Source organism: Mauremys reevesii, linkage group 1 (assembly GCF_016161935.1).
Source record: "Mauremys reevesii isolate NIE-2019 linkage group 1, ASM1616193v1, whole genome shotgun sequence".
In the NCBI taxonomy this organism is placed as follows: Eukaryota; Metazoa; Chordata; order Testudines; family Geoemydidae; genus Mauremys; species Mauremys reevesii.
Genome location: NC_052623.1, coordinates 40270900 through 40297973, shown reverse-complemented (window position 1 = coordinate 40297973; position 27074 = coordinate 40270900). Strand labels below are relative to the sequence as shown.

Genomic DNA, 27074 nt, shown 5'->3' with positions numbered 1-27074 from the left:
AGTGTTGTCGAGACTATTACTGTCACTCAGATAGATCAGGAGAGTAGACTGGGATTTCTAGATAGCATTTATGGAGTCCAAGAAACCCCCAACCAAAACAAACCTCTAGAAAAATAAACCTTACGACAATGCATGCACAGTTCTCTACTGGGGAGAGGATAAGAGGGAGAACAAATTGCACGTGGCAGATGTCAGTCACATTGCTTAATACATTACTGGAAAGTGCACAAGATTCTCTAGTGGTTGGGGGTGGATGATCTCTCCCCACCCCCTTTTATGGAGATCCTAAGCAGCTACCGACTTGGGCTGAGCAATGGGAACAAGAACTACTGATACAAACTCTGTAAATAATAGCAGCAAATAAAGGCAGAGATAGCAAGCACACTATCGGTTGTTCTTCTGGCGCAGCCAGTGGGAGTGCTTTATGGTGGCCTCATTCACACTCCAATAGTCCATCTTAGAACCAACCTGAGTCTCCATTCTTCCTAAATGACAAAATGGGAACTGCACAAGAACTATTACGCTTAATTGCTAAGTGCCATGAGACTTTTCATCACTTCCCTCCCTGACAGAAAAATAAGTATTTATCACATGCATGGGGTGTTTGGTTCACAGAGTTCATTTGCAACACTGCATATGGCACACAGGTTGCATTCTTTTCATTTCTATTGAAGTTAGCATCTAGCTGGCACTAACTGCGGTTTGAGCTTGCTAAATATCCTTGGTATTTTTGGTCAGTACTGCAGCTGGTTGCCTTTAATGAGATAGATTATTCAAGGACAAACAGGCTTCAAACTCTGCTTGCGAGTTCTCTGAATTGGTTCTAACTATATGAAAGGCCATCATCTCTCTCATGAGTGCGCTTAAAAAGTTTTTACCGACTCTTCATATATTTTATGAAATATCTCTCAATCTATTCAAAGGTTTCTAACATTTTGGACCAGAGCCTCGACTGGTGCATCTCCAGTTAAGTCAATGGGACTATGCTGATTAACACCATCTTGTGGATTTGGCCCTCCATTTGCAACTCCTGTAATAAAGATATTCTGCTAAATTCTCATGTTTTTCCTTCCTGATGGAATTTTACAGTTGCATTGCTTGCATGCTGCTAGAGAAGAGGCTCACACTTTAGATAGTGTTCAGGCACCTCTCCACATTTTAAAAACAGAGATGGGCCTAGTTCCTTGGGAACTGCACAGGTAGGTTCTTCTTTGCACGGATAATCTCCCTACTCTCATGTGGAAAGAGAGATCAGCAACATCTGTGGCACCAACTCCCACTTTCCTGAAGTGCATGGACAGCCCCAGGTCCATGCATGGGGGTTCCAAGAGCTGCTGCCTGTGGGGAAAAATCTGGCAAAACTGCACCATTGGAACCAGGCTCCTGGGGAGCTGCAGAGAGGCACAGGGCTTTGGTATGCATGGTCCTGGCCTTTATTGTAACTGGATGGATCCTGGAAAATTTGTTCACTCAGTTTTTCTTTTCTTTTCTTTTCTTCTTTCTATAGACAGGTTCATGCAAGCTTCAGAGCAGTGCATGCTAGTGTAAATCTTCTCACATAACTGCAGGATTATTTTTTAGTTATCACCAAGATGAAGAGCCACTAGGTGGCACTCTGAACCTTCTCTAGGTTTGGTAACAATAGATGCTGCAAGTCGCCTCATATATTCTCCCCTCTTTTTGGAACCTGTTTTATCTGTATTCAGGAATCTTACTTTTTGTGCTATTCTGAGGAGACTTTCCATGGATCATGACAGAATGTACAGTCATAGTTTCAGAACTGGTTATTTTCACTCTTTAATCCTATCATTGATGCTATCTTTCTGAGAAATGCTGGTTTAATTTTGAATAATCTAGTTGTGAATCACACTGACAACACATTGGCGTGTGGATTCTACATCATTTGAAATCTTTAGAACAAGACTGTGTGTCTTTCTAAAAGATATACCCCATTCAATGCTGAGTTACTGGGCTTGATGCAAGAGTAACACGGGTGAAATTCTATTGCCTGGGTTTTGCAGATCAGACTAGATGATCACAATGGTCTAATATTAATTTTTAAATCTATGAACCTAAGGCAAATGCCCAAATTGTATAATCTACTAATATGAAAAAGAAACAGATTATTTGAGTAAATAGTAGAACATGTAAAAATATCTGTGATTTTAACTTGAAAATAACAGAAAGCACTATGAATGCTCAAACTGAATTCTGATTGTTTTCTTTTTTTCTTTGCCCCAGATCAAATAAAATGCATATATACTTCAAATATTATGACTAATGTTATGAGAAGTTAAATCCTACTTCAAAAATTGGTATGCTTACCCCATAAACAAGTTCTCCCACCATCCCATTCCAGATTTTTGTCTCTGGATCCCTTGCTCCATATTTTCCATCAGGGACAATGGCAATTTTGTACTTGATACCAATATGTTTTGCAATTTCTGATGCCAGATCTACACAGTATCCTTCATACTTGTCATTCCCTTCAAATGTATCATGATTTTTCTTGAACATAACATATGGGGCTTCCTATAATGAAAGAAGTAGAACTGTAAAGGAGAAGTATACAGCATAGACTCTGAATAGCAACATGTAATCCACTGATTGAACACTATATGTATTTTATCAAAAGCTCACAGATAGCACTAGCACATGTATATTTCCAAGCACTAACAGAAATTCATGTTATTTATATATATATATATGTATATTCTATTTACATTATTAACTTGCTTATAAATGTTATAAAATCAGCCTTAAAAACCCTTTTATTATAAACACACACAATTCAAGCATTTATTTAAAATTTGCCATTTTAAGTGAGAGAGCTCACAATAGAAATTTGCCATATATCATAAGTTAAAAGGCTGACCAACGATTGGAGCTCTACATAATGCAAATGCATGTTGGATAATGTAAGGACATAATCTAACCTTTTTGTCTTAACTATGTACATCCTTTCACTTGCTGTGGATCCTCTACATATATAGTCAGCTGCATAGTCTGGTTGGTTATTTGCTTTCCATTGTTTAAAATATTTGGCCATGCCTTGGCTACTAGAAGGCAATTTGCATTTTAACAGAAATCACTAATATGCTCATGTGGAAATCCCTACTTTCCCCCTTACACAGACAGTGCAGGTTCTATGTTTCTTGGGACGTACCAAGGAATATGCACAGACAAGCGTAATGTTAGAAGAATGCTGTCTTTGCATACTGTATGCAAAAAGAAGTCACTGTAGAGTCATTCTAAAACATAAATGAGCTAGAAAATTGCAAGTAAAATTGTCTTGGAAAAATGGATATTATGTTCTGTATGCAAATTACACTGTAATGATAATGTATGGTATGTGATTGCACAAAATGAAATGTCACAATATTCCCATATTATTATACTGCCTTTTTTGACACCCTGTGGATTCAGAATTTAGTATTTTTCTTTTTATGAAAATTATAATACACGATATCTTCAATTATTTTACATAATCTTTTTTAATAATCAGTTCAAAGTACAATACTTGCCATTAAAGTAACCATTTGCCAAAAGGCTAGCTCATAAAAACTTCTGAGTCACCACAGTATTCTCCTCTCCTCAGTATAGAAGATACCTATGATAACAGTTGGCAAATGTTGATTCTTTAACAGTGACCAGTGTAGCCCTCTTCCATACTCACATCTTTTACTGCATGCCTAATTAGAACATAGGCAAAAGTAAAAGTACAAATGCGTACATTAAGTATTCCTTATTGAAATGATCACACGGACATCATGTGTAAGCAGCAGCAATTTTGTAGTGTCTGATATCCCCACGCCAAATATTAAACACATAAGTGTGACAGGGAAATTGTGTAAGCTAACCGTAATATAAGCACCTGGTATTTGTAAATATTTCAGGTTAAATTCTGCCTTTAGACACTGACATACAGCTCCCATTGATAGCAACTGGATCCTTGTATATGCATCCAAGAGCAGCATTTGACACAAACTTTTATGTTTTAGAAGAGAAAAAGCAGTGAGTTATGTATCTTTTTAGTGTCATTGGCCTTTTATTTTTGAAAGTGCACCCCTTCTGTAACTTTGGTTGGTCCCATGGTTGCAGCAGAGTTTGAGAAAGAACACTGACTGTGTAATCTGAAAGGAAAGAGACAGCTCTTTCACTTAAATTCAAGTTGCATGAGGAGAAGGTCCCTTGTTTAAGGCCTAACGCAACTCAGGGAGGGTGGAGAAAGCAATTCTTCAACCCAGCGGCAGGTCTCTGAGCACATTATGCGTGTGTTACCCTTAGCCATGCCTCTGGCCTGCCTCCCCAGTCATCTCTTCAGTGTTACCACAGTCTATGCTGCCACCAAGCAATGCTCCTGGGGTGGAGTCCCCTTTCCATGGCTTTTCTGTGACCTTTTCTGCCTTTGAGGCCTTTCACAGCTTAGAGTGTTTGCCATTAAGGACAGCTAAAAAAGACCCTGAACATAGAGAAGTGTCCACAATGACTTTGGATGCCGACTTGCAAAGTCATATCCTGACTGGTCAGGTGATGTTCTATACATCTTTAAATCCCCCCAGGAAAGTGGAAGATGACAACAGCAGATCACACGTGAACCTCTGGAGGGCTGGAGTTTATGAAGCACTTCTAGGACTCATGCAGTAGTGCAATGTGTTACTTTAGTTGTACCGTGCACGACATGATACATCCTGGATACTGAAGGAAAACCACCACACAGTGTCACTTGCTACAATTTCTAAAAGGGGTAGTCACCACTCCCCTCAGCCCCGCACCAGTGCTGCCTGTTGAAGGCCAAGAATTGGGGGGATGGATGGCAATGCCCTTGGCCAGACCCAGACATACCTTCCTTAGGGTGGTAAGTGCTGCCAATTATGCTAGCCTGCACCAACTCCTGGCATTCCCATCCACTGTTAATTCAATCACATCCATGTTGTGTGCAGACAGAGGAGAAGAGGGGTGGGAGGAAGGAGCTCCTTACATAGGGCTCAGTTCAGGAAGGTACTTAAGCACATGGCTAAGCACAAGTGGCCTCATTGACTCTGCAGGACTATTCACATGCTTAAAATTAGGAATGCGTTTATGTATCTTCCTGTTCATATGTGCAGTGCTAACCATAATTTGGGCCTCCCCATACACCCATTCTGTAAACAAAGCTGATAAAAAAAAACAAACCAAAGAAACCAAGGACAAAGGCAATGCATCACTTTGCAGTGGCTTAGCTAAAAGTGTGGCTAGGCCCTGTCAGATTTCCCTCCTTCACAGAACTTCCTTATAACCTTCAACTGCACTGCCCTGGCACCTTTTCATTTTTTACTCTCTTCTAAAAAAGCTGAGTCAGAGACTGGTTAAACTGCTGGATTCAGCTTTTCTTGAACAAAACACAACATGTAACATTAAATACACACCGGGCACAAGCTGCTTCAGGCAAGCGCAGAGGGTGGAGGAAGCACAGAGGAAGCCACTTCAACATGCCCTCCCCACCCAGCACCCAGCCGTTGACTCTCCATGTGTTCCTCCCTGCGGGCTGGACTGCTTTGAAGGTGTAGCCTTTAGACAGTAAAATAAATTGGAAACTTTGTATACTCCTGGTTTTCCTTTTAAAAAGGCGAACTCAGTCTTCACATCAACTCATGCGCCTGTGAAGAACAGCTGAGGAAAGGTGTTGTTGGGGGACCAGGAGGGACATGATTGGATCTGAATGAAGGCAGTACCATCCAGTGGATAGAGAACTGAACTGGAACTCAAGAAACCTGGTCAGGAAATCTTAGTCAAGTCACTTCACTTCTTTGTGCTTTTCTTTCCCCTCCCACCCTCTGTCGGTTTTACCTATTTAGACTGTACTTTTTGAGGCAGAGACTGGCTCTTACTATGTGTTTGTACAGCGCATAGAACAATGTGACCCTGATCTTAGTTGGAAAGAACAATAGAGTGAAACCCACAAATGTGAAATACAATTAAAGTAGCAGGAACACGTACCACCTTTCTCTTGCTAGGTTGTCCTCGCCTTTCTACTACTTAACGTAGGATATATAAGAAATGAAAAAAATATTTTAAAAATGTGTCTACCGTATGAGCTATATTATAATCAGAGATATGCTCAAACTACAAACTTAATGTTTAGGGATATTTGGATCAGGCATTCAGTCTGATGCATTATTATGATAAAGGCCATTTTCACATTCAGATCAGAAAGTGGGCTTGAATTTCCACTTGAAAATTTGGGGGTGTTTGGATCCAGTGTTTTGTTGCAGTCTCTAATTATAACAACATTAGGACATGAAAGGGCAAGTTTTACTGGATCATTAACCTACACATTGTATAGATGACATTGCAAGCTCACACTCTGTAACGATGACACATAATAATTGATAAAACACACCTAGTCATATCTTAATGCTAAATTCTATTTATCTCATTGAGATAGATCGATTGTTCTATAGAATCTCTTGCAGAAGACAGTCACAATTACAGTTTAGGACTATAAACTCTAACCTACTACTGAAAACACAGATGTGAATTATTTAGTGCAAAATATGCTATTGTTGAAAAGGACTTAACATTGTAATGTTTGAACTGTTTAATGATAATCTGTAGGAAAGTAAATTACATACAAAGTCCACATTGAAATGATCAGTGACTAGCACTGAACATAGATAGCTAAAATGACACAAGCTTTACTTCTATATTCACAGTTCTATAACAATACTTAACATTTTGAAATACAAATGGGTGACTGAAACAAGTATCTTTCCAGACAGAAACAAATCATTCCATTACATTCCTGCAGATTGATGTGTATAGTAAAATGCCCATAACTTAATAATGGAAGTCAGAAAAAAAAACACTAACCTTGACACTGTTTGGTTAAGGTTGGCCTATTTTAATGAAGTCCCTTTTGCACTTTCTAAAACACTGCAAAAATAAATTATAATGTGGAAAAAAAGATTTTTATGCAAGAAAATGGCTCCGTTCTGCATTATTGATTCTGATAAAACTTCTGTCGAAGTCAATGAGGATTCTAAAATGTACGATTGGTTTGTGGATGGTACATAATGCTGGATTTCTTGAGAACTACTTGACCAAGAAATGACATTAAGGGGCTTTGGTTTTGTTTTATTTAACCCCAATATTTCCTGGGTTCAAGGTTTGTAATTTACACTCGTAGCCTTCTGATACCTATTATGCTGATATTATATTGAAGTACTATGTTGGAAAAAATGCTTAAAGCTCACTGTACCATGCAGTTCTTTAGCTTTAAACAATTTTGTTTGTCACTCTTCCAGTTTTTGCAACCTTTTATATTAAAACTAAATATTAGTTAAATAAGAATGTTCACTAGAATAGAGGTCTCAATTTTTCACTCTAGCAATCTCCCAGGAGTATTTTTCTGTATGATAAATCAAAAATTTAAAATAAAATCTAAGCATATTTACTGTATTACAGGTGACGACAGTATTTTGCCAAAGTCAAAAGTATCAAACTTGTTTGTTTGGGTATAGAGCTAGTTTCTTTTATTACATATCTTATATTTAATAATAAAATGTAAAATTACAGCAAATTAAGCATAGACACATACAAAATAAGACAGTAAAGCGAAATAATCGGTGCTCTATTACTTCACACAAAAATTAAAGCATGCCATGCTGACAACTCTTAAATCTTTGACTATGCCTAGATATCGGTCTTCCACAGACTGAAAAACTTGACAGCATTGATCACAGAAGCTTTTCAGTTTAATACTGGAAGGAACACATGCAACCAAAATTATATTTTTCATGTACGTTGAATCAGCTTTCCTTCAATATGAAGAGGACAGTGAAGAGGTCACCAATCCCTGTCTGGCATTTACGACATGAGTAAAGTACAGGGAAGAGCAAAATGACAAGATTCTGAAATGCACTGTAGTTTAATATGTTGCTTTTGTGTGATTAAGAGCTTGTAGATTCTACATCTGTTGCCTTTGCAGATAACTATTAAGAACCGGGGGTCAAATTCTGCTTTCAGAGCCAACTATGCGGCTCCTACTGAAGTCAATGGGAGATGTGCATGACTAGCCAAAGACAAATTTTTCCCATATATTTTTATTCCAATCTAATTTCTTTTGCATCTGGATATCAAAGCATTGAGTGGGTCACTTTAGGTTGATAGGTATATTTTTGGATAATTGCATTTTTTCCAAAATGACATGCTGCATGAAAACTGGGCATGCTTTGTAAAATTCATTCAGCATCTTGGTTTGAAAAATGATCGACCAGTCCTTTTTATACATGGACTGGAAAACTTCTGCTAAAGATAACATTTATTATGCACATATGCAAACAGGACAGGTAAAGTAATACATTGAAAAAGCTCCCTCCTTCCCTCCCTCCCCTTGTATACGTTTGGCAAACAGGCATCCTTTTTATATTTTTTTTACTTGCTTCTCCTACGTTTGGAGCTATTTACAGAAATTACACTGTTCATTTATGGGAGCCCCAATTAAAGATATCAGGATTGGTATGAGAGGAAAATTTTCAATTCAGAACTTGTTATTCACATCATTTTCTTCTCAGCTCGGCAAAGTTGAAGGTTAACATCATCTGTTCTAGACATTTCAGAATAGTCACAGAGCTTTTCTTGGTGGTTCAGTGCCTGGCCATCCAGTCAGAGGAACAGTAATCCACATGGGAAAATTAGCTCAATGTTACTACACTGCAGGTTAATACTTGAGCCTTAGTTAGGAATGTTCGCAGCATCGTGGGACTCTTTTCTTCCTTGATCAATTTCTTAAAATAGGATTCTTCATCAGAGGCTGAAAAGAGGAGGACTGTACTGAAGTATAATTTTTCTATTACCGTGTCTTTTTTAGGAAAAAGATACATATATTTTTAAAAGTCCCATGCAAAAAATTACACAATTAGATTAGGAGTTACACTCTGAATTGCTGTATAGTACGTTGGTCGGTTTGCATCCCAGAATGATAACCTTCAACAGGAGATTTGTCAGGACCTAGTTAACGCATAAACCCTCGTATATAATACAAACAATATGGTAACTAACTGCATTCTTAGAATCAGAATATTTCCCAGCAACACTTTTACTTTTTCCCTTGATTTATTTTCAACTCAGCATCAATTTAGATAATTCTCTTTAAGAACACTGACATTACATAAAGAATATTTCTTCTCATTTGAGACATACCTTATCCTGGATGGTTAAAAAAAAAGTCTTGTCTAATGAGATAGGTGAAAAGGGCAGTGAACAGAGGTGTGAAATTTTTAAAATAATCAGGTAAAGGTCACCCTTTGCCAGTCTGCTTTGACAAGCATCAGCTTTAAAGGGCACGTCTGACTTCAGAGGGAAAAATACGTTAGATATTCTGTTTAAAAGATGTTTGTATGACTTCCTTTGAAAAAGTAATTTTGAAAACTATGTATTTATTTCTTTTAGAATGTAGATTAATGTAGTAATCACAGCTTCCTCTCTTCTGAGGAATTCTTTAAAATGAATGACTATGCACCACTGAAAAATATTCAGTTAAAATTAACTATTTCTTTTCCATTGAAACATTGAACTTAAACAATATCAGGACTCATTTTTTTAAGAAATGGCTTGTGAGAGACATGCCAATTCAATTTCCAGGTTTACTGTACTGTTTATATAGAAAAGCAAATAACCCATTATTACATGGGCTAACTATCTGGATACAGTTTAGAAGTTTACACACTACTAAAGGCAGAACCTGCGATCCTTGTGCCTGGATCCCAGGATCAAACTCTTAAAATCTAATAGATAGAGCTGTTTTTAAGCATAGCATATTAACCAAATGACACCTGGTAGTACAGAAGCTTGATTTCATTCTCTTTTCTCATTTCTTCCTGTTAGCATTTTTTTATTTCAACATCTTGAAAACCACAATTTATCAATCAGAGGTTGACAGAATTAATTTACATTTCTGAGAATTATTTCAGTGAACAATGGGAAAAACTGAATAAAAATGTAAAGCGGATGAATTTACCCTAATTTGATTTGAGAAAATAGATTTCAAATGTACACCAGAAATATTCTGTACAGAGTTGAGAATCAAGAAATTTAAAATATGCAGCTTTTACCTTCCCACTAACCCACCAGATCTGATAGACTAAATGAGACTATAACCAGAAAGTAGCCTGGGTCATATACCAGAAAAACCACAGAAAAAAACTTACCAAAATTGTAGTTACAACTACTGTTCTGTTCTCAATGGCTGACTCATTTCCAAGAGAAGGTTCATGCTGAATCAAAACTAATTTATCCATGTCATTCCAGTAACCAACCTACAACAAAAAACGTAATTTTTATAGTAATTTAAAATAATAAACATAAGATGTTACACGAAGAGTAGTATTATTGTGGTTTAGCTGCTGTTCCAGAATGGTACAATTTAAACAAAGAATGAACCTGTCACAGCTATTTATTGGGCACAGCAATAGCTGGGTTCCATGTCTCTGGGGGGAGGGGAAGGGTTTGGCCCAGTGGTTTGGCCTGCGGTTTGGGAAATCTGGATTCTGTTTCCTGCTCCATCACAGGATTGTGGGCAAGTCACTTAGCCTCTCTGTACTTCAGTTCCCCATCTGTAAAATGAGGATAATGGCAGTTCCCTATTTCACAGGGGTGCTGTGAGGCTATGAGAATTTATTCCAGCTGAGTATTTGCTCTTAAGTTTTTAAATGAGATGAACGAGTTCTCAGGAGGAAAAAAAACCCCAAAACCTAAAAACGGTGAAACACTAATCAATTTAGTATTTCTACAAAATGTCACTTTTGACCTATTTTTATATATTTAACAGGAATTTTTTTCACAATCCCTTGAAGAGTCGACAGACATACATGTGTGGGTGAAGCAGCAACAGATTAAAGGGAGAGGTCAGAACTGTGAATAATAGATGCCTAAAGTTATGCTGCTAAATCCATGTTTCAGCATCTAAATAAATGGCCTAATTTTCAAAAGTGCTGAGCATTCAGTTCCTCTTGGCTTATATCAGATGAGTTGAGTGGCTAAAAATCAAGCCACTCACTTAGGCGCCTAAATATGGATTTAGGATCCTAACTTTAGGCACCTATCTATTTTTGAAAATCCTGGCCAAACTGAATGTCACACTTATTCAGTCCATCTCCCACACCCTGTGACCTCACCATGTCCACTGTCACTCTGTGAAAATGACACAACTATCATTAACATTCATCTGGGTCAATAAGATCATCTGAGGTGACCTTTAGGTAGGACAGTTAATATACCAGAGAGAAGTGTCCTGGTGGTTTCATTTCCAGAGGGGAGACCTGCAAGTTGGGCATCAATAAAGTGTCCTTTCCCTCTCTTCAGTAATCATTCAAATAGGTGCACTGACATTGAAAGGACCCCGCCAGAGGCCTGCAGACTAGAAGTCATTTGGCAGTACCCACATTTGTGAGATACCTAAAGATTGGCCAGCAGCCACTTTCCCCTCCCTCCTTAGTGAACCCAGAGTTCACAAGACCAAGATCTGGGAGATGGAAGCCCCTGTAACTCCTATAAAATGAGGGAAGGGAATTAGGTTACCTCTTTGTTTTCTACTGCCCAACTTGTGCAAAGCATGCTCGGGACACAGGGCTGGGTATTAGTCAGTAACAAATTGTGAGGGGCCAGAGTCAGTGTAGGAGATGGAAAGGCTTTCACTTTGTTAAGAGAACCACAAATCAGCACTGTGATACAAATAACTTGGAGACCCGTTACTCTGCTGTTGAGGCCCAAGGCCCCAGCATTAGAACATGTCATCATATCAGTGACATGGCCAACAATGTCTTCAACCCTTACTATCTTTCCCATGCAAATATTGGGTCATTACCACACAGAAAGCTAACTCCACATAACATGGAGAGGTGAAGTGTCTTCCACGAGACCACATAGTAAATCAGTGCCAGAGCCAGGACTGGAACTCAGGTATTTCTGGCTCCCATCGCTATGCTCATTAACAATCCTGTGTGTATTAAAAAATTGATTTTTATATTTGCTGTTTTCTTTTGGAGGTTGAAATTAATTTACTGAGACAAAAGTCATATCAACAATGAATGGTCACTGCACCACATCAATGAAACATCTAAGATTCATAAAATGTATAACGTACAAATACATGCAGTAATTTAATCTGAGTGAAAGAGATTCTATTTTTCCCCCCATTTATGAAACAAACCGATAAACAAATAACATTTTGCAATGCAAGTCCTTCACTACATGTAAGCAGCATCTTTCCCTCCTCCTACTGGTAAAAAAAATGTAGGCATCTTGATTTAGGTGTCCACAGCTGACAAGAAATTCTGAGCATTGCTGATTTAGTGCAAAAGGCAGTTTTCTTTTATTAACAGGCTGCATTGCTAGAAAATACACTTTTTCAACCAGACAGCCATGGATTCACATATACAATTGATAGCTTAAAATGTCAAGTTCCTGTCAAAATTTGGGACCAACTGAAGGCAGAACATGGATACTGAAACCTGGCTGTTTTGGAAGCTCATTATAATGAAGAATGATTGTTTTGCACTGTGTGGTTCCTCACTGCTGAGAAGTTCAGGAGTGAAGCAAAAGCTCGAATGATGTGCTGTGTTGCAAAGTAAGTATCACATCAAAACACTGACAAAGGGGAAGTAGGTTTTAGAGGAGTGGCAGGCAGTTTTTCTAAGTACATGTAGCACTGTGTGTCTGAGTGTCTCTCCCTCAAATGCAGAATCTGCACAAAGGTAACTCTTGTTTAGGATTACTGAATAAATGCCAAATACATAAAAAAATATTTACCAAGACAGCTATGAGATGGCACAAGGAGAATATGTTCAACTATTATAAATGAAAAAAATAAATAGAGGGCCAAATTCAGCCCTAGAGGTGTAAGCAAGTGCAACTCTATTTACATTACAACAGTTGCACCCGTATACATCAGTGCTGAATTTGGCTGCTCAAAGTTAGGCTTCTAAATCTATTTATGCAGCTAGATCCGTGGCCTGATTTTCAAAAGTGCTGAACACTCAGTAGCAGCCACTGAAGTTACCCAGCAATAGCATTAAATCATGGGAACAGTTGGAACTTTTGAAAATCATATTACCAGTTTAGCTGCCTGAATTTGGATTTAGGGTAGAACCCAGATCTAATTTTATGCGTCCATTTTTGAAAGTCTTGGCTTTACTGTTTCAGAGATGAAGAATACAACAGATAACATGGAGGATTTATTTTTACCCCATTGGATTCACTATATAGAAACTTACGACTTTGAGAAGCTGTGATTTTGTGTGATGCTCTCTCTGTGGATATTAGAGCTGCAGGCAACAAAAATATTTTTTCTAAAACTCTGATTCAAGAGCTACTATGACTGGAAAGGGAATGCTGAAATGATACTGCCAGATGACTCATCAGTGATGTTACACAGGGCATGGAAAGCAGACATTTAGTTCAATTAGGTATGTTTATTTCTCATGTATTATATAGGATTTGTCATACTGGATCAGAGTATTGATCCAACAAGTCAGGTATTGTTCCTCTGGAAGTTACAACCCTCACAGGCAGCTGATGACACTCCTTCCCTAAATCCTGCATCCACTCATAATGCATCTTGCCAATTGCAAGCATCTAGCTAATTTTCGTGATGGAGAATTCCCTTCTGACCTCTATGTCTACACCTTATATATGAAATCTGCATGAAAGCATGACATTTGATTACTCTATGCGATAGGAATAAGGCATCCTGCTGCATGTTAGAGGCCCCATTAAATTAAAAGCATGCAATAGACAAGGTACAGCGCTTGCAGGCTTATGGGTATCTAAATCTGTCAGAGTCATCGGGGTTATGTCTTGGGAAAGAGCAGAATGGCGTAGACTGCATTGTAAACTCTGCTTATCTGCAGCTGATGGCAAGGTGATATATTGGGCTGGATCCTTAGCTGGTGTAAATCAGTGCAGTTCTGTTGAAATCAATCAGTTATGCTGATTTACATCAGTGGAGGATCTGGCCCAGTGTCAAATATGCTCCTTGAGTGCCTGGTATTGAGTTCCTTAGATTGTGGGCCAGGGCTTTGGTGTCTATCTCAAATCTGAATGCCAGACATCCGTCTCAGTCTAATGCATAATGGCTGCATGTTGTCTGTAAGATACGGGGTCAGTAAAAGTGTTTACATCCCACTGTCAACTCAAGGCTTTATTGCCCTATGCCACATGGACCAAAGAGAAATGATGGTTACTTATCTGTAACCTAGGTTCTTCCTTTGCATATTCACCCTTATGGGATGCTTTGACCTGTCCAGTCTGAATGGTAGAATTATAGCTAGTAGTAGCAATTAGAATGCTCATGCATGTCTCTTGCCCCTCTCTTCAATGAATGTCAAGCGTTCCAGAGAGAGGGTATAAAAGGTCTCGGTGCTTCAGCCACTGAAGTTTCTTCCTCTATGACTCCAAGTCCTTTGGTAAGTAAGACTCCAAGGGAAAGGGGAATGTGAATATGCAGAGTTCATCTTGAAGAACCTTGGTTATAGGTATGTAACCTTCATTTGTCCTTTGAGTGTCCTCTGCATACTCCCATTCTTGGAATAAACTAATAAGCAGTACTCCAAGTCAGGATGGTGGGACCACAGAGTCCGAATTATATAAGGACTGAAGGACTGCCTTGCCAAATTTTGCATCAGATCTGGACTCTAAAGCTAAGGAATAGTGTGTAATAAAAGTATGAATAGCATTGCAAATTGCTACTCTACATATCTCTACCAGAGAAAAGTATCTAGAAAAAGCCATAGAGAATGCCTTCAACTCAGCGGAATGAGTTTAATTCCCTGAGGAATGGACAACCCTCGCAATTTATACTCCTCAATATAGAATCTAGCCCTCTAGAAAACATTTGTATAGAAACAGCATTTCTCTTGAACTTCTTTTCACGAGCAATAAACAATTTTGGGGACTGTTTAAATGGTTTAGTCTGGTCTAAATAAAATGCCAACATTCTTTTAATATCTAGAGTATATAATTTAGCTTCCCCATCCTGAGTATGAGGTTTGGGGAAGAAAATCGGTAAAATTATATACTGGTTTAAGTGAAAATCAGAGACCAATTTCTGTGAAAACCTAGGATGTTTATGAAGAACCACTTTATCTTTATGGAAACAGTGAACGCTGGATCAGCCATTAACTCAAGCAATTCATTTATATGTCTTGCCAAAGTGATTGCTATAAAAATACCGTTTTTATAGACAAATGAAATAAAAAATACTTCCCCAAAGGTTCTAAAGGAGGACTCATCAGTTGTGACAGTACTAAATTCAGATCCAAAGATGGTACAGAGTATCTTATTGGATGGTATAAATTATTAAGACCTTATAAGTAGCTCAACTACATCATTAATAAAGACTGATTTCCTATCTGCAAGTGCATGATATGTTGATATGGTTGAATGAAGAACATTTGCTGAAAATAGTGAAAGAATTGTTTTCTTAAGATACAATAAATACTATAATATGTAATTAATTGGTGCTGTATGTGGCTCTATATCATACATAGTAGACCAAAATAAAACATTTTTTCCATTTATGACTATAACATTTCTGCATGGACTCTTTTCTGGAATGTAACAATACATTCTAAACTTCTAATGAACAACTTTTCTATAGCTATCCTAGGGCTTGTCTTCACTACAGCACTAGGTTGACGTAAGTTACGCTGCCGCTGTTATGTAAACTACATAACTGAAGGCAATGTAACCTATGTCAACTTACTGCGGTGTCTACATCGTGTTATATAGATGAGAGACGCTCTCCTGGTGACATAGCTTCCACCTCTCATTGAGGTGGATTACAGAAGTTGACAGGAGAGCGCCCTTCCATCGACTTAGCATTTCTTAACCAGACTTGCTAAATCAATGCAGCTGCATCAATTGCAGCAACGCCAATTTGGCCCGTAGTGATGACAAGCCCGGAGACTCCTATTTTCCATACTGTCAAATGAAGAGACTGAAGGAGAGGCTGAAGAAGAGGCTGAGAGAACTGGGCTTGTTAAGTCTGCAGAAGAGAAGAGTGAAGGGGGATTTGATAGCAGCCTTCAACTACCTGAAGGGGAGTTCCAAAGAGGATGGAGCTCAGTTGTTCTCAGTGGTGACACATGACAGAACAACGAGTAATGGTCTCAAGTTGCAGTGCAGGAGGTTTAGGTTGGATATTAGGAAACACTATTTCACTAGGAGGGTGGTGAAGCACTGGAATGGGTTACCTAGGGAGGTGGTGGAATCTCCATCCTTAGAGGTTTTTTAAGGCCCGGATTGACAAAGCCCTGGCTGGGATGATTTAGTTGGCGTTGGTCCTGCTTTGAGCAGAGGGTTGGACTAGATGACCTCCTGAGGTCCCTTCCAACCCTGATATTCTATGATTCTAAGATTCAGATGATAAAGCATCCCAGGTTATTGAAACAACAAGTCTGGTAGCAATGGCAGAGGCTCCATTACAGGTTCTTGACAGGTGAATTAAGTACGGATACCATTCTTGTCTGGGCCATGCTGCCACTATTAAAACCATCCTGGCCTTCTGTTTCTCACTCTCTGAATGAGGGGAAAGGGGGTAAATGCATCTGATATTGACTCACTATCTCTATTTGATCTCAAACAAAATCTTTGACACTTGCTGTTGCTGTTCAATGCAAAAAGATCTGTTATCGGATTTCCCCATGAACTGAAGAGATGTGTTACCATTCGTCCTTCAAGGACCATTCGTGCATATAATATGTTGACCTGTTCAGATGAACTGCAAGAGTTTTTTGTTCCTCCACTATATATATATATTGTTATTTGATCAGTGTTGTGTTCTATACACCATTTCCAAACGTTCTCTGCCTCCATGCATGTTACCATTTGTCCTTCAAGGACCATTCATGCATATAATATGTTGACCTGCTCAGATGAGCTGCAAGAGTTTTTTGTTTCCCCACTATATATATATATATTGTTATTTGATCAGTGTTGTGTTCTATACACCATTTCCAAAGGTCCCCTGCCTCCATGCATAGTTGTTGGGAATAAGTCCCCCCTTGTTTGTGCAGATAATATAGCACCCTCATATTGCCTGTTATCTTCTGAACTAATGTTTTGTACCTGAAGTAGAAACTACTTTAGAGCTAGTCTGAGCATCCTCAGCTCTAATATAGTGATAGGTAGGATCTTTTGGTCTTTCCTTTTGTTGATCAGTGATCTATTTGTTGTCCAGATGCCAGTATTGATGTCCCCATCCCAGTGCAGATGCACTGGAAGTGAGTATTACTGAAGGCAGAGGGGAATTGAAAGGTTTGCCTTTCATTACATTTTGAGTGTTTATCCACCACACAAGTGATGCTAACATCTGTTGTGGAATGATCACTTTGTGATGCATGTTGCCTAAACCTGATTTGTAATTTATCGCTAACCAATGTTGAAGATCTCTCATGTAAAGATGAGTGCATCATGTCACTGCCCAGATTGACACCAACAGACCCAGCAACCAGAAAAAAAGAGAGAATTGATGGATGTGGTAACTTGAGAGGGAGAAATTTTTATTTTTATAAATCTCTCCTCTAGGAGAAAAGCTGTTGCCAGAGTTGAATCTAGAATGGCTTCCATTAATAGAATTTGCTGAATTGGGAAGAATTTGCTGAGTTTGGACTAGAATGAACTCTTTTTTTTGTAACCTCAGACTGGCAAAAAAGGGAACATATTGTCTTACATGCAATAGGATTATGCTTTTATTTACCAGTCATCTAGGTATGGGTACACAAACATCCAATTCCTTCTTAGGTGTGCTGCCACTACAGACAGGCATTTTGTAAACACCCTATCTGCTGTGGACAACCTGAAGGGAGAACCTTGTACTGAAAATGGTCATCTCCTACCATGAAACACAGATATTTCCAGAGACATGGTATTTTTGAAATATAAATCTTTCAAATCTAAGTTGAAAACCAACCCTGAAGGGAGAGAGAAGGGATTACAGAAGTTTGAGATAACATGTGGAAACAAAATTTCTGTATATACAATTTTAATATTCTTAAATCCAAAACAGGGTGAAGGCCCCCATGCTTTTTTGAAATGAGAAAATAATAAGAATAAAACCCCTCCGTATCTGACTTTGTTGTATGATCTCTGTTGCCTGTGCTACCAATAGAGAATGAAACTCTTTTTTTTTAACTATTCATGGTGAACTCACTACCTGCCCTGGAAGGAAATGGGAAGGTTGTAGGATGGAAGGGTTTTGAATCGAATCATGTAACTGCATGCAACAACTTTTAGGATCCACCTATCTGATGTTGTCAACTACTATTGTTGATAAAAATGAGACAAATGGTCCTCTAACTGTGGATAAACAAAGTCCAATTGGACTGATTTGAAGCTTTGTGTCCTCATGTCAGATCTGTGATCTTGCGGGGATCGCCAAAGATAAAGAAGTAGAAGTCTTCCCTCTATTATTTCAAAGTGTAAATAGCCTCTATCTTGGTAGTTTCTGAGGGTGGGGGGTATGACACTGGGGCTGGTAATGATAGGTCTTCCTTTGATATTTGTAAGGAAGCAATAACAAAGAAGAAGGTAGATCATGTCTGTGGTATGTTGAATATGATTTCTTTGCTGTGTTAAAGAAACCTAAAGATCTGGTTGTGGATCTCACATTTTTCATTTTCTCCAGTATTTCATCAGTCTGTATACTAAATAGACTTCCTTCAAAAGGAAAATCTTCAATTCTCATCTTTGTCTCATGAGAAAGTCCCACTAATCTTAATCATGCACATCTTCTTAATGTGATAGCTGAAGCTATTGCCCTCGCTGAAGAGTCAAAAGCCACACTTAAAATTGTTCAGCCCTCATCCCACATTTCATCCCTCAATCAAAACAGCACTCACTAACCTTTTGTGTTCCTCCAGTAGGGAATTGGGGAACAAAGACATTTTTCACCAGTGATGATATTGCTACTTAGCCATGAAAGCTTCATAATTAGATATGCACATGGTTAATGTAGCTGAAAAAATATTTTTCTTCCAAAAACATCCAACCTCTTCTACTCCTTATAAGACAGAATAGAATCAATTTGGGGATCTTTCGATCTTTAAATAAATGCCTCAACCACCAACAAATTAGGAGACGGATGGGTACAAAACATAGCCAGCCCTTCATGTGTAAATTGATATAATTTATCTGCATTTTTTTTATAAAGGCTGAGCAGATGCGGGAGTATTCCAAATTGATTTTGTTGGCTTCAACAACAGTTCTAAAGGAAGTGTAACTTGTTGTCTAGCAGCAACCCCCAAAATGTCAAAACAAGGATGGGCCGATTCTTCAAGCAAAACTGAGAGAATAGCTAATGTCTTTGTCATGCATGTTACTAGCCACAGGGGGGGGCGCCTCAGGGCGGAGGGGAGTCGCCACGGGGAGGCCCTCAGGGCGGAGGGAGGGAGCTGCTGCGGGGGGGGAGCACATCAGGGCAGGGGCTCGGGGACGGGGGAGGGCGCAATGTGGAAGTTTCGCCTAGGGCGCGAAACATCCTTGCACCGGCCCTGCTTGGCACTGAAGATGAGTCCTCATCTGTCAAATTGGCTCTAAAAACAGAGGCTGACACCATCATGGATTTCTTTTTATTCAGATCCTTACATTTCTTGGATCCTGTAGTACCAAGTACCAAGGAGGATCTGTCCCTTTTGACTGAATTGCTCGGAGCGAAGCAGGTCTCTGTACACTTTCCATTCCAGATGTTTTCACTGACAGTGCCTCTTATAGTAAAATTGCTTGAAGTTTTGTCTTTCCTTCTTTGCTTGTGTAGAAAAAGTTGAGGAAACAGAGCATTTTGAAGGAGATTGTTCCTCTCCTAAACATGCCAGACATCTGTCATATGTGACACCAGGAACACCACCAGACATGAGACAGCTCTTAAATCTAGGGATTTTAGCCTCCAGTTCAGGCATCCTGATCGCTATCTATTACTAACTTGACTGCTAGAGACAACTACTAACTACTGATACCTAAACTAACTAGCCAACATAGTTCTGGAAGTATCTGATAGCAAGTTTCTAACTGTTCAGCCGGTGGCGGTTAGAAGGAATGGAGGAGATTGAAGTGCCATGACCTTTCATACCCATGCCCTGGGATGTTTAATGTTCACTGAAGGGAAGAGCAAGGGAGGCTCATGAGTGCTCCAATGGCTACTACCAACTAGAATTCTACCATACAGGCTGCACCAGTCTGAGGATCCTATGAGTGGAATATGCAGAGAACACTCGAAAGATAATAGAAACTTCAGACGTGAGTTCCTGTGCGCTGTGCCCACATGCACTTACTGCCTGTTGTCCCCAATGTGGGGACAACCAAAAACAGAGGCAGTTAGACCAGAGTGGCAGCCAGATTAAACATATTCATTGTCAGATAACAGAGGGATTCATGAAAGGACCAGGACAGGTCCACCTTCCCCACATCAGAGTTCAGTCATTTGTCATGCTTGCAAACTACAACTGCACATATTGATTTGGGTCATAGCTATTATTTGTATACCTTTTCAAATAATTTGTCTTGACCAAAGCTTGGGCTCTGGGTCTGTTGTTTAGTACTCTTCCCCCCACACCACTATGATGTTGAACTGTTTGTCTTTTGGGAATGACAATTCATCAGGGTATCATTTGCTGAGCATGTCTGCTCTGAAAACTCCTGTGCATCTAACAGTGAAGGACTCTTGACTTAATTTATTCCTGATTTGTCTGAGTATTAATTCAAGAGCTGCTACTCTCCTGTACACCTTTGGCTCATCTCTCTGCCCCCTTTCAAACTCTGCTTTATTTTTTGGATGGGTCTGGCAGATAAAATGGGATATGGCACTCCAAATAGGAACAGAATGCATGCACCCAATTACCCTTTTCTCTTTTTCATTATATATTTTATATTCATGAAACATTTACAAGATTCAGCAAGAAAGCAAAAGGAATTACAAAGTTTAAAGACCCATATTTTCCAAGGGTGCACTCTCCTTTAGGCGAACAACACCTCTTGAGGATTTGTATGCACATACCTACAAGCATTTGGCATGCCCAAAAGTGTACTTCTCTATGGTGACCATTTAAAATGTTTATACAAAATAATGATGAAAATAAGGCCAGTTGTATTTAAAGCAAATGTAATTAGCTGGAGCAATTAATTTTCCTTCCATAAAATGTTTTTTTCCCTTCCTTTTCTCCCGACCCTCAAAAAACCCTATATTAATTAAGATTTCTGATTTCTAGTTTATGTTCAACTACAAGATAAACTGCAAAATGTTGATAATTTACTGCAGATAAGGTGCAGTCGGCATGTACTACTCAGACTATTGACCCTGCTTCACTTCCCAGGCACCCTAACAAAACCCCATCAAGCCATTTTTCATTAGACTATGCCTGATTAAACAACTTTCACATACACACACACTTGTTTTTATTCATTTTCCTCTTACATTGTTGCACAGAATAAATGTATCGACTATAAAATTTACTTTACACTCTCAAAAGATCCCACAAACCTCAATACCACATAATCTGTAACTTATTGTGTGTATTTAACAAAGATTACAAAAATAATGGGCCAAATTCATCCCTGGTGCTAGTGGCTACACCTTCATTAACATCAGTGGTGTTGTGCCTGCTTACACCATGGAAAAATTTGACACAAGAGCTTTTTAGTCGCAGATCTCAAGTCCTTATTTTGATGGCTTTATTTATTTAGTATTTCAATAGACAGACACACCCTTTCAGACCTGACCAGCACATACCTTACGAGGGCCTGTGCTCTTCAGCTCAAATACATCCATTGTGTAGTTGACTCTGCGACCATAGTGGTCAAACTGAACATTTCCGGTCAGTCCTTGTATTCGAACCTAAAAATGAAAAAAGAAATTCCAGCCTCGTGCTTTTTGCACCCAATTGCCACACAGTAGCTGGGCATTATTAAGTGACTCATGGAACACATTTCTCTTGTGCTTTTGGACCATGTATTTTCACTGCAGTATACTGTAAATATATTACATTGGACCAAACCAACCAAACAAACTAACTAAAAAGGATATTTTGCTTGACCTTTTGGGTCTTTTCCAGCTCAAATCTTGATACTAAGGCATGCGTGTACTGAAGTACAATACTCACAATGCTGAAATTCACCCTGCTGCAGAGGGCCTAGGTAAAGCCCTCTGTACTACCAGAAGCCTGGTATATCTGTGTGAGGGGAGCATGGCCTCGAGTGGAGATGTCTCAACACCCCTAATCCAGAGGGTGACAGGGGAGAGGCTGTGGGATCATAATTCCTTTTTTCCCCATGACCTTAAACACCATGTGCAAGTGAGATTCTGGAACTGAGAGTGCAATTTCAGCCCACTGGCTGATGCAGCAGATGCAGGGGAGGCAGGGGTTGAACTGCAGCCTAGGCTCTGCCCCTGGGTTGTGGGCTCTATGGCACTGCACTGATAGGCATGCAGCTTCTGGTCCTTGTCCTGATGAAGTCAGTGGATGTGTTCCATGGGCTTCCACAGTAACAGGATCAAGCCCATATAAACACATCACTCAGACTTTATGATCCTGATGTCAGCTTCACCATAGAAACTTGACTTCATTCCTTTAGAGAATATTATAGCTCTGGACACTTTCTTCACAGAATATTTGAAGTACATTAAATGTTTAATATCTTTTCATAAGAGTCAAGACGTGCATTTTAAATCAGATCCTTCTCTCTTTGTCAATTTCAACCTTATCCGACTCTTCTTCAAGACTGAAACCCTTGCTGGTAGGCAGAAAGCTGCCAGTTCTGTCAGAAGTCACTTCTTCTCAATGTCTGCTCCTGAGGTGAGTCTGCTCATTTGCAATTGGAATGATTTAAATTCTACTGTAGGATTTTTTTTTTTAAATCTCCGTTCTTGAAGAGAAAGGCTAAATCATCTTGACAGGGATCTGGAACTTTCCAGGCATTCATATTCATCAGAAATTCAAACTTCTGACATCAATAACAATGGCTCTGGGATATATTGTTTTTAAAGAAACAAAAACTGTAAATAATTTTACCTATGTGATTTGCACTGGGAGTACTTTACAAGCACTTGGGATGATGCAAACCACATCCCAGTGTGGTTAATAAAACAACTCACTGACAGTAATTTAATTACACATTCTTCTATTTGTATGACCTGGAATTTACTTTTTCTTTAAATGAATATTACTTTCCATGCCTAAGCTATAGTGCACAAAGCAAGTGGCAAACTAAGCACTTCAGTAGAGAATACTCCATTTCTTACAGTATAACAGAGTAGTTTTGAATATACCAGGTAAAATTTGCTCTGTGGTCAGGCCACAGCTCTTGTGCTTCATTGATAATATAATTTGTCTAACAAATGGAGGGATCAAAGACATATCTGAATAACTGAGACGCTCTCTACCCTCTCTCTCAACCAATAAACTACAACAGCAGCAGTGAAGACAATCAAACTATTACTAGGTGCTTTCAGATGGTGATTGAAAATAAACTTCCCCACATGCCCATCACACCTTGTTGAGTGTTATAACTTCCACATACAGAACTATTGATCTACTATTCACCAAATTGATCTACTATTCACCAAGGTCACTAGAATTAAGCATAATTTTACCTGTTTGAGTGTTCTTTCCATATCGATCCCCTGGCCCCATGGTGCAGCAGGGTTAGCAAGACAATCACCAGCATTCCCTCTCCGTGAAATATCAATTTTTTGCCTTCTAAGGTTACGGAATGTTTCAGCCATCACAAGTACCCCATCATAGGTCAGAGCAGATGTGTACTAAACAGGGAGACAAATGCATCATTTGAGTGTGGCAAGTCTATAGAAAATCAGCTCAGACTTAGATATATTTCTGTTTTAGCCTTCTATGCACCCTGAGAGAAAACTCCCATCAAAGTCAATAGAAGTTTCATCTAAGCAAGGAATGCATGCTCTCAGAGTTGAGATAATATTACAATAGTTCAGCTTTAAAACTTTATTTCAGAAGATCATCAAAAGATCTCTCTGAGGAACCATAACAGGAGACAAATTAAAACAACAAATCTCCCTTTCTCAAACTTTTTGTCATTTATTTTATCCATCTGAGACTAACATCTGCCGAGCCATCTTTACTGAAGGTGAGAGAAGAACTGGTAGTTCACTGAGCAGGTGTAAGATCATGAATAAATGCATTGGAAAGAGTGGGAGAACCCGGTTACTTAAATTGCAGAGTAATCAGGGTTAGTATTTTTCATTTCATTTGCAAAATTTCTGCTTAGTTGCTCTCATGAAAGAGGCTATAATGAAATAAAGGAGACTAGAGAAGTCAGAGTGGAGAGTATCAGTTCTAAGCAAAAAAACCCATGTAAGATAGAGTATGCAGCAGCTGTTAGTTTGAAGACACAGGTGAAAAGTACATAGATGCTCAAAGGCAGGGTAGTCTACTGGATAAGGCACTGGGCTGAGATTCAGAAGACTCATCTGCTCTGTGACTTTGGGTAAGTCAATTCACTTCTTTGTTTCCTTTCCCACATTTTATCTTGTCTGTTTAGGTCATAAACTCTTTAGTACAGGGATTATCTCTTATTATGTGTTTGTACAGTGCCTAGCACAATGGAGTCCCAATCCCTACCAGGCCTCTAGACACTACCATAATACAACTTATTACTATTAATAATAAATTAACTCTAAGGCACTTATCTTTACAGCCAAGTTGCGGCTTGCCTGTCAAGAAAATGTTAGGTCTGTAGAAGAGGCCAGATTTTGATACGTGTATTGGAGTGGACAGATAAGAACCAGAAAGGCATGCAACTGCACTGTAAGATCATGACAACTTGTAAGCCTTACACCAGGATTAAAATAGAGTGTAATTTCCAGATAGTCAACAATATAGGGATGATATATTAATTATTATTATATCTCAGATTCAGAAGACAGCTTCAGTTATGTGAATCATAAGTTAAAATGTTTGAAATCCTTGGTAGTATGTAAAATTAACAAGTACCTTTGGAGGGCTATCAGATCCTGGGTATTCTCTCTGATCCAGCTTCTTCCAGCGCTGCATGAGTTTAGTTACCATAGGAGTACTGAAATCTACTAACTGAAATCCTGTTACATTGGCTCCTCCATGCATAAACCTCTCCAAAGAAATATCTTTGAATCCCTAGAAAATCAATTTAACATTTTGTTTGCCCTAGCACATTGTTCTGCGCCAGACATGTTTTAGGTTAGCAAGTGAGCATAAATGAACAGACAGAGAGAAAATAGGTAAACAGATTTCTAAGACAAGTAAAGGCTTAAAACCTGGGAAGAAACTCCAGTCTTAGCATGTTACTTTGAATGATAAAAAAAAAGTGAATTTAAATGACCAGATCACTGTTCGAATGCAATAGATATGTATCAACAGTTGGAAAAGGCATTACTGGGTATGATGGACAATGTTTGAGAAAACAAATTCAGATCATCATGTTTGAAAAGCAATTTCAGACTATTAAGGGCCTGATCCAGTCTCTATTAAAGTCAAAGGAAAGACTCCAAACTACTTCAATGGGTATTGGATTGAGGCCTAATCCGTTATGCCCATGGTTCAAGGTGATATTGCAGAGTGAAGAAGACACTATTTTGTAAGCATAAGCTGTCTGAGACCAATTGTTCAAGCTGAAGATGGATTAGTGATCCAACATATATAATGGTGTCATGGGATATCAGAATTTATATGTACAGTTTGTAAGTCTGCCTACCAGTGTAAAACCAACGTAAGTGACATCAGAACCAAGCCTACTATGAAGTTTTAACTGTAGCCATCAGAAAACCATTTCCTCTTTTGTATTTGAAGTTTTTATTAAACCTCAGTGTCAACATAGAAAGAAAAATTAAATTATAGGCACATCCATAATGATGTGCGTCTATGGTTAATTTGTTCAGTGAGTGTAAATCCAACCCCTTTAGTAAAAGGTGCTCTTAGGGATTAATTTCACTTTAGGAATGCATAAATATCAAACTAGCCAACTGACCAACAAAAAATACCACCCCCCACAAGTCTTTGCCAACCAAACTATCACTGAAACCTCTCAATTTTTTTTAAACTTCTACTGATTTGGCAAATTTTAATTTATTCCAAGTAGTGTTATTACATTGCATTTAAAAAGCAAGATTTAGAAAAAGTTTTCTGAGGACCTGACCCAATGTCAACTCAAGTGAATAGATAGACCCTCTTTAAAGGCATAGGGGTGCCAAAAGTCTAATTAGCAAGAGCCTGGAGAGGACTGACATATCTTGTTTTGAAAACTGAAGGTCTGAAAAAAACTTAATTTTTTTTTAACTGAAGCTGTAAGTACAGTGCAGCACAACAGAGTCATTTGTCAGCTCAAATTCTTTGTGTGAGTAAAGAGTAAGAAAACAAGCAAACAAAAATGTATTTCAGAACCAGAATCTATATTCTCTGCATGAGGATGTTTAGTTTAAGCAAAGCGATTGCTTTAATAATTAAATATTGAATTTACTCTTTTCCTTTCCTCTGTGAACACGCTTTGCACAAATGTATAATGTGGATTTAGAGGGAAAATACTGAATCAGTAATACTACTGGAAGTAGCTTATCTTACAGCAAAACATATGCTACCCTGAAGGATGTGAAGAAGTTATGTTGAACCTTGTTATTCTAGTAATACATAAAAATGAGCACAAAATGATAGTGTAGTATTATATATGGATCAAACTCTGTGCTACGTTATACCCAGGCAGCCCCTTAATCCTGTATTGATTTTAATGGAATGTATCTTAGGGCAAAATTGGGCTTTCTGTTATGCAAATGGCAGCAGTCAAAACAAAAAATGCACATTCTTCAGTACATTGCACAGAACCTATTATGGTAAATTGTATATTGGTTACAAATAGCAAACTTCGTGTGTAGTGTTATAGCTCCACAGCACAGCTGAGTGTTTTACTTGTAAACCACTGACATAATTATACAAAAGGATCTTACCAGGTTTGCAATGATGTAATGGTAGCCTTTAACATGCTTTCCAACACTCACAATCTGTGGGGAGAAAGAAAGAACAAACTATATCTTATTGTACTGCTTTAAC

At 38.6% G+C, this 27074-nt stretch overlaps 1 protein-coding gene across 7 annotated transcripts in view; it reads right to left on the bottom strand.

Moving 5' to 3' along the window:
* The window catches only part of GRIA4 (glutamate ionotropic receptor AMPA type subunit 4), a 297816-nt gene that overhangs the window by 65250 nt on the left and 205492 nt on the right, over window positions 1-27074 (bottom strand). For 6 of the 7 annotated variants that reach the window (XR_005584298.1, XR_005584303.1, XR_005584304.1 and 3 more), the window contains exons 5-10: window positions 26972-27025; window positions 24993-25151; window positions 23621-23788; window positions 21761-21865; window positions 10191-10298; window positions 2326-2532 (exon numbers count right to left, since the gene is read on the bottom strand). Coding sequence is in view for 4 of the 7 variants with exons in the window: in XM_039486995.1 (XP_039342929.1) it covers window positions 2326-2532; window positions 10191-10298; window positions 21761-21865; window positions 23621-23788; window positions 24993-25151; window positions 26972-27025 (801 nt within the window). In the remaining 3 variants the exon portion in view is untranslated. Of the gene's footprint in view, window positions 1-2325; window positions 2533-7613; window positions 8795-10190; window positions 10299-21760; window positions 21866-23620; window positions 23789-24992; window positions 25152-26971; window positions 27026-27074 lie in introns of those variants that run through there. The other variant, XM_039487013.1, reaches the window with a different exon arrangement.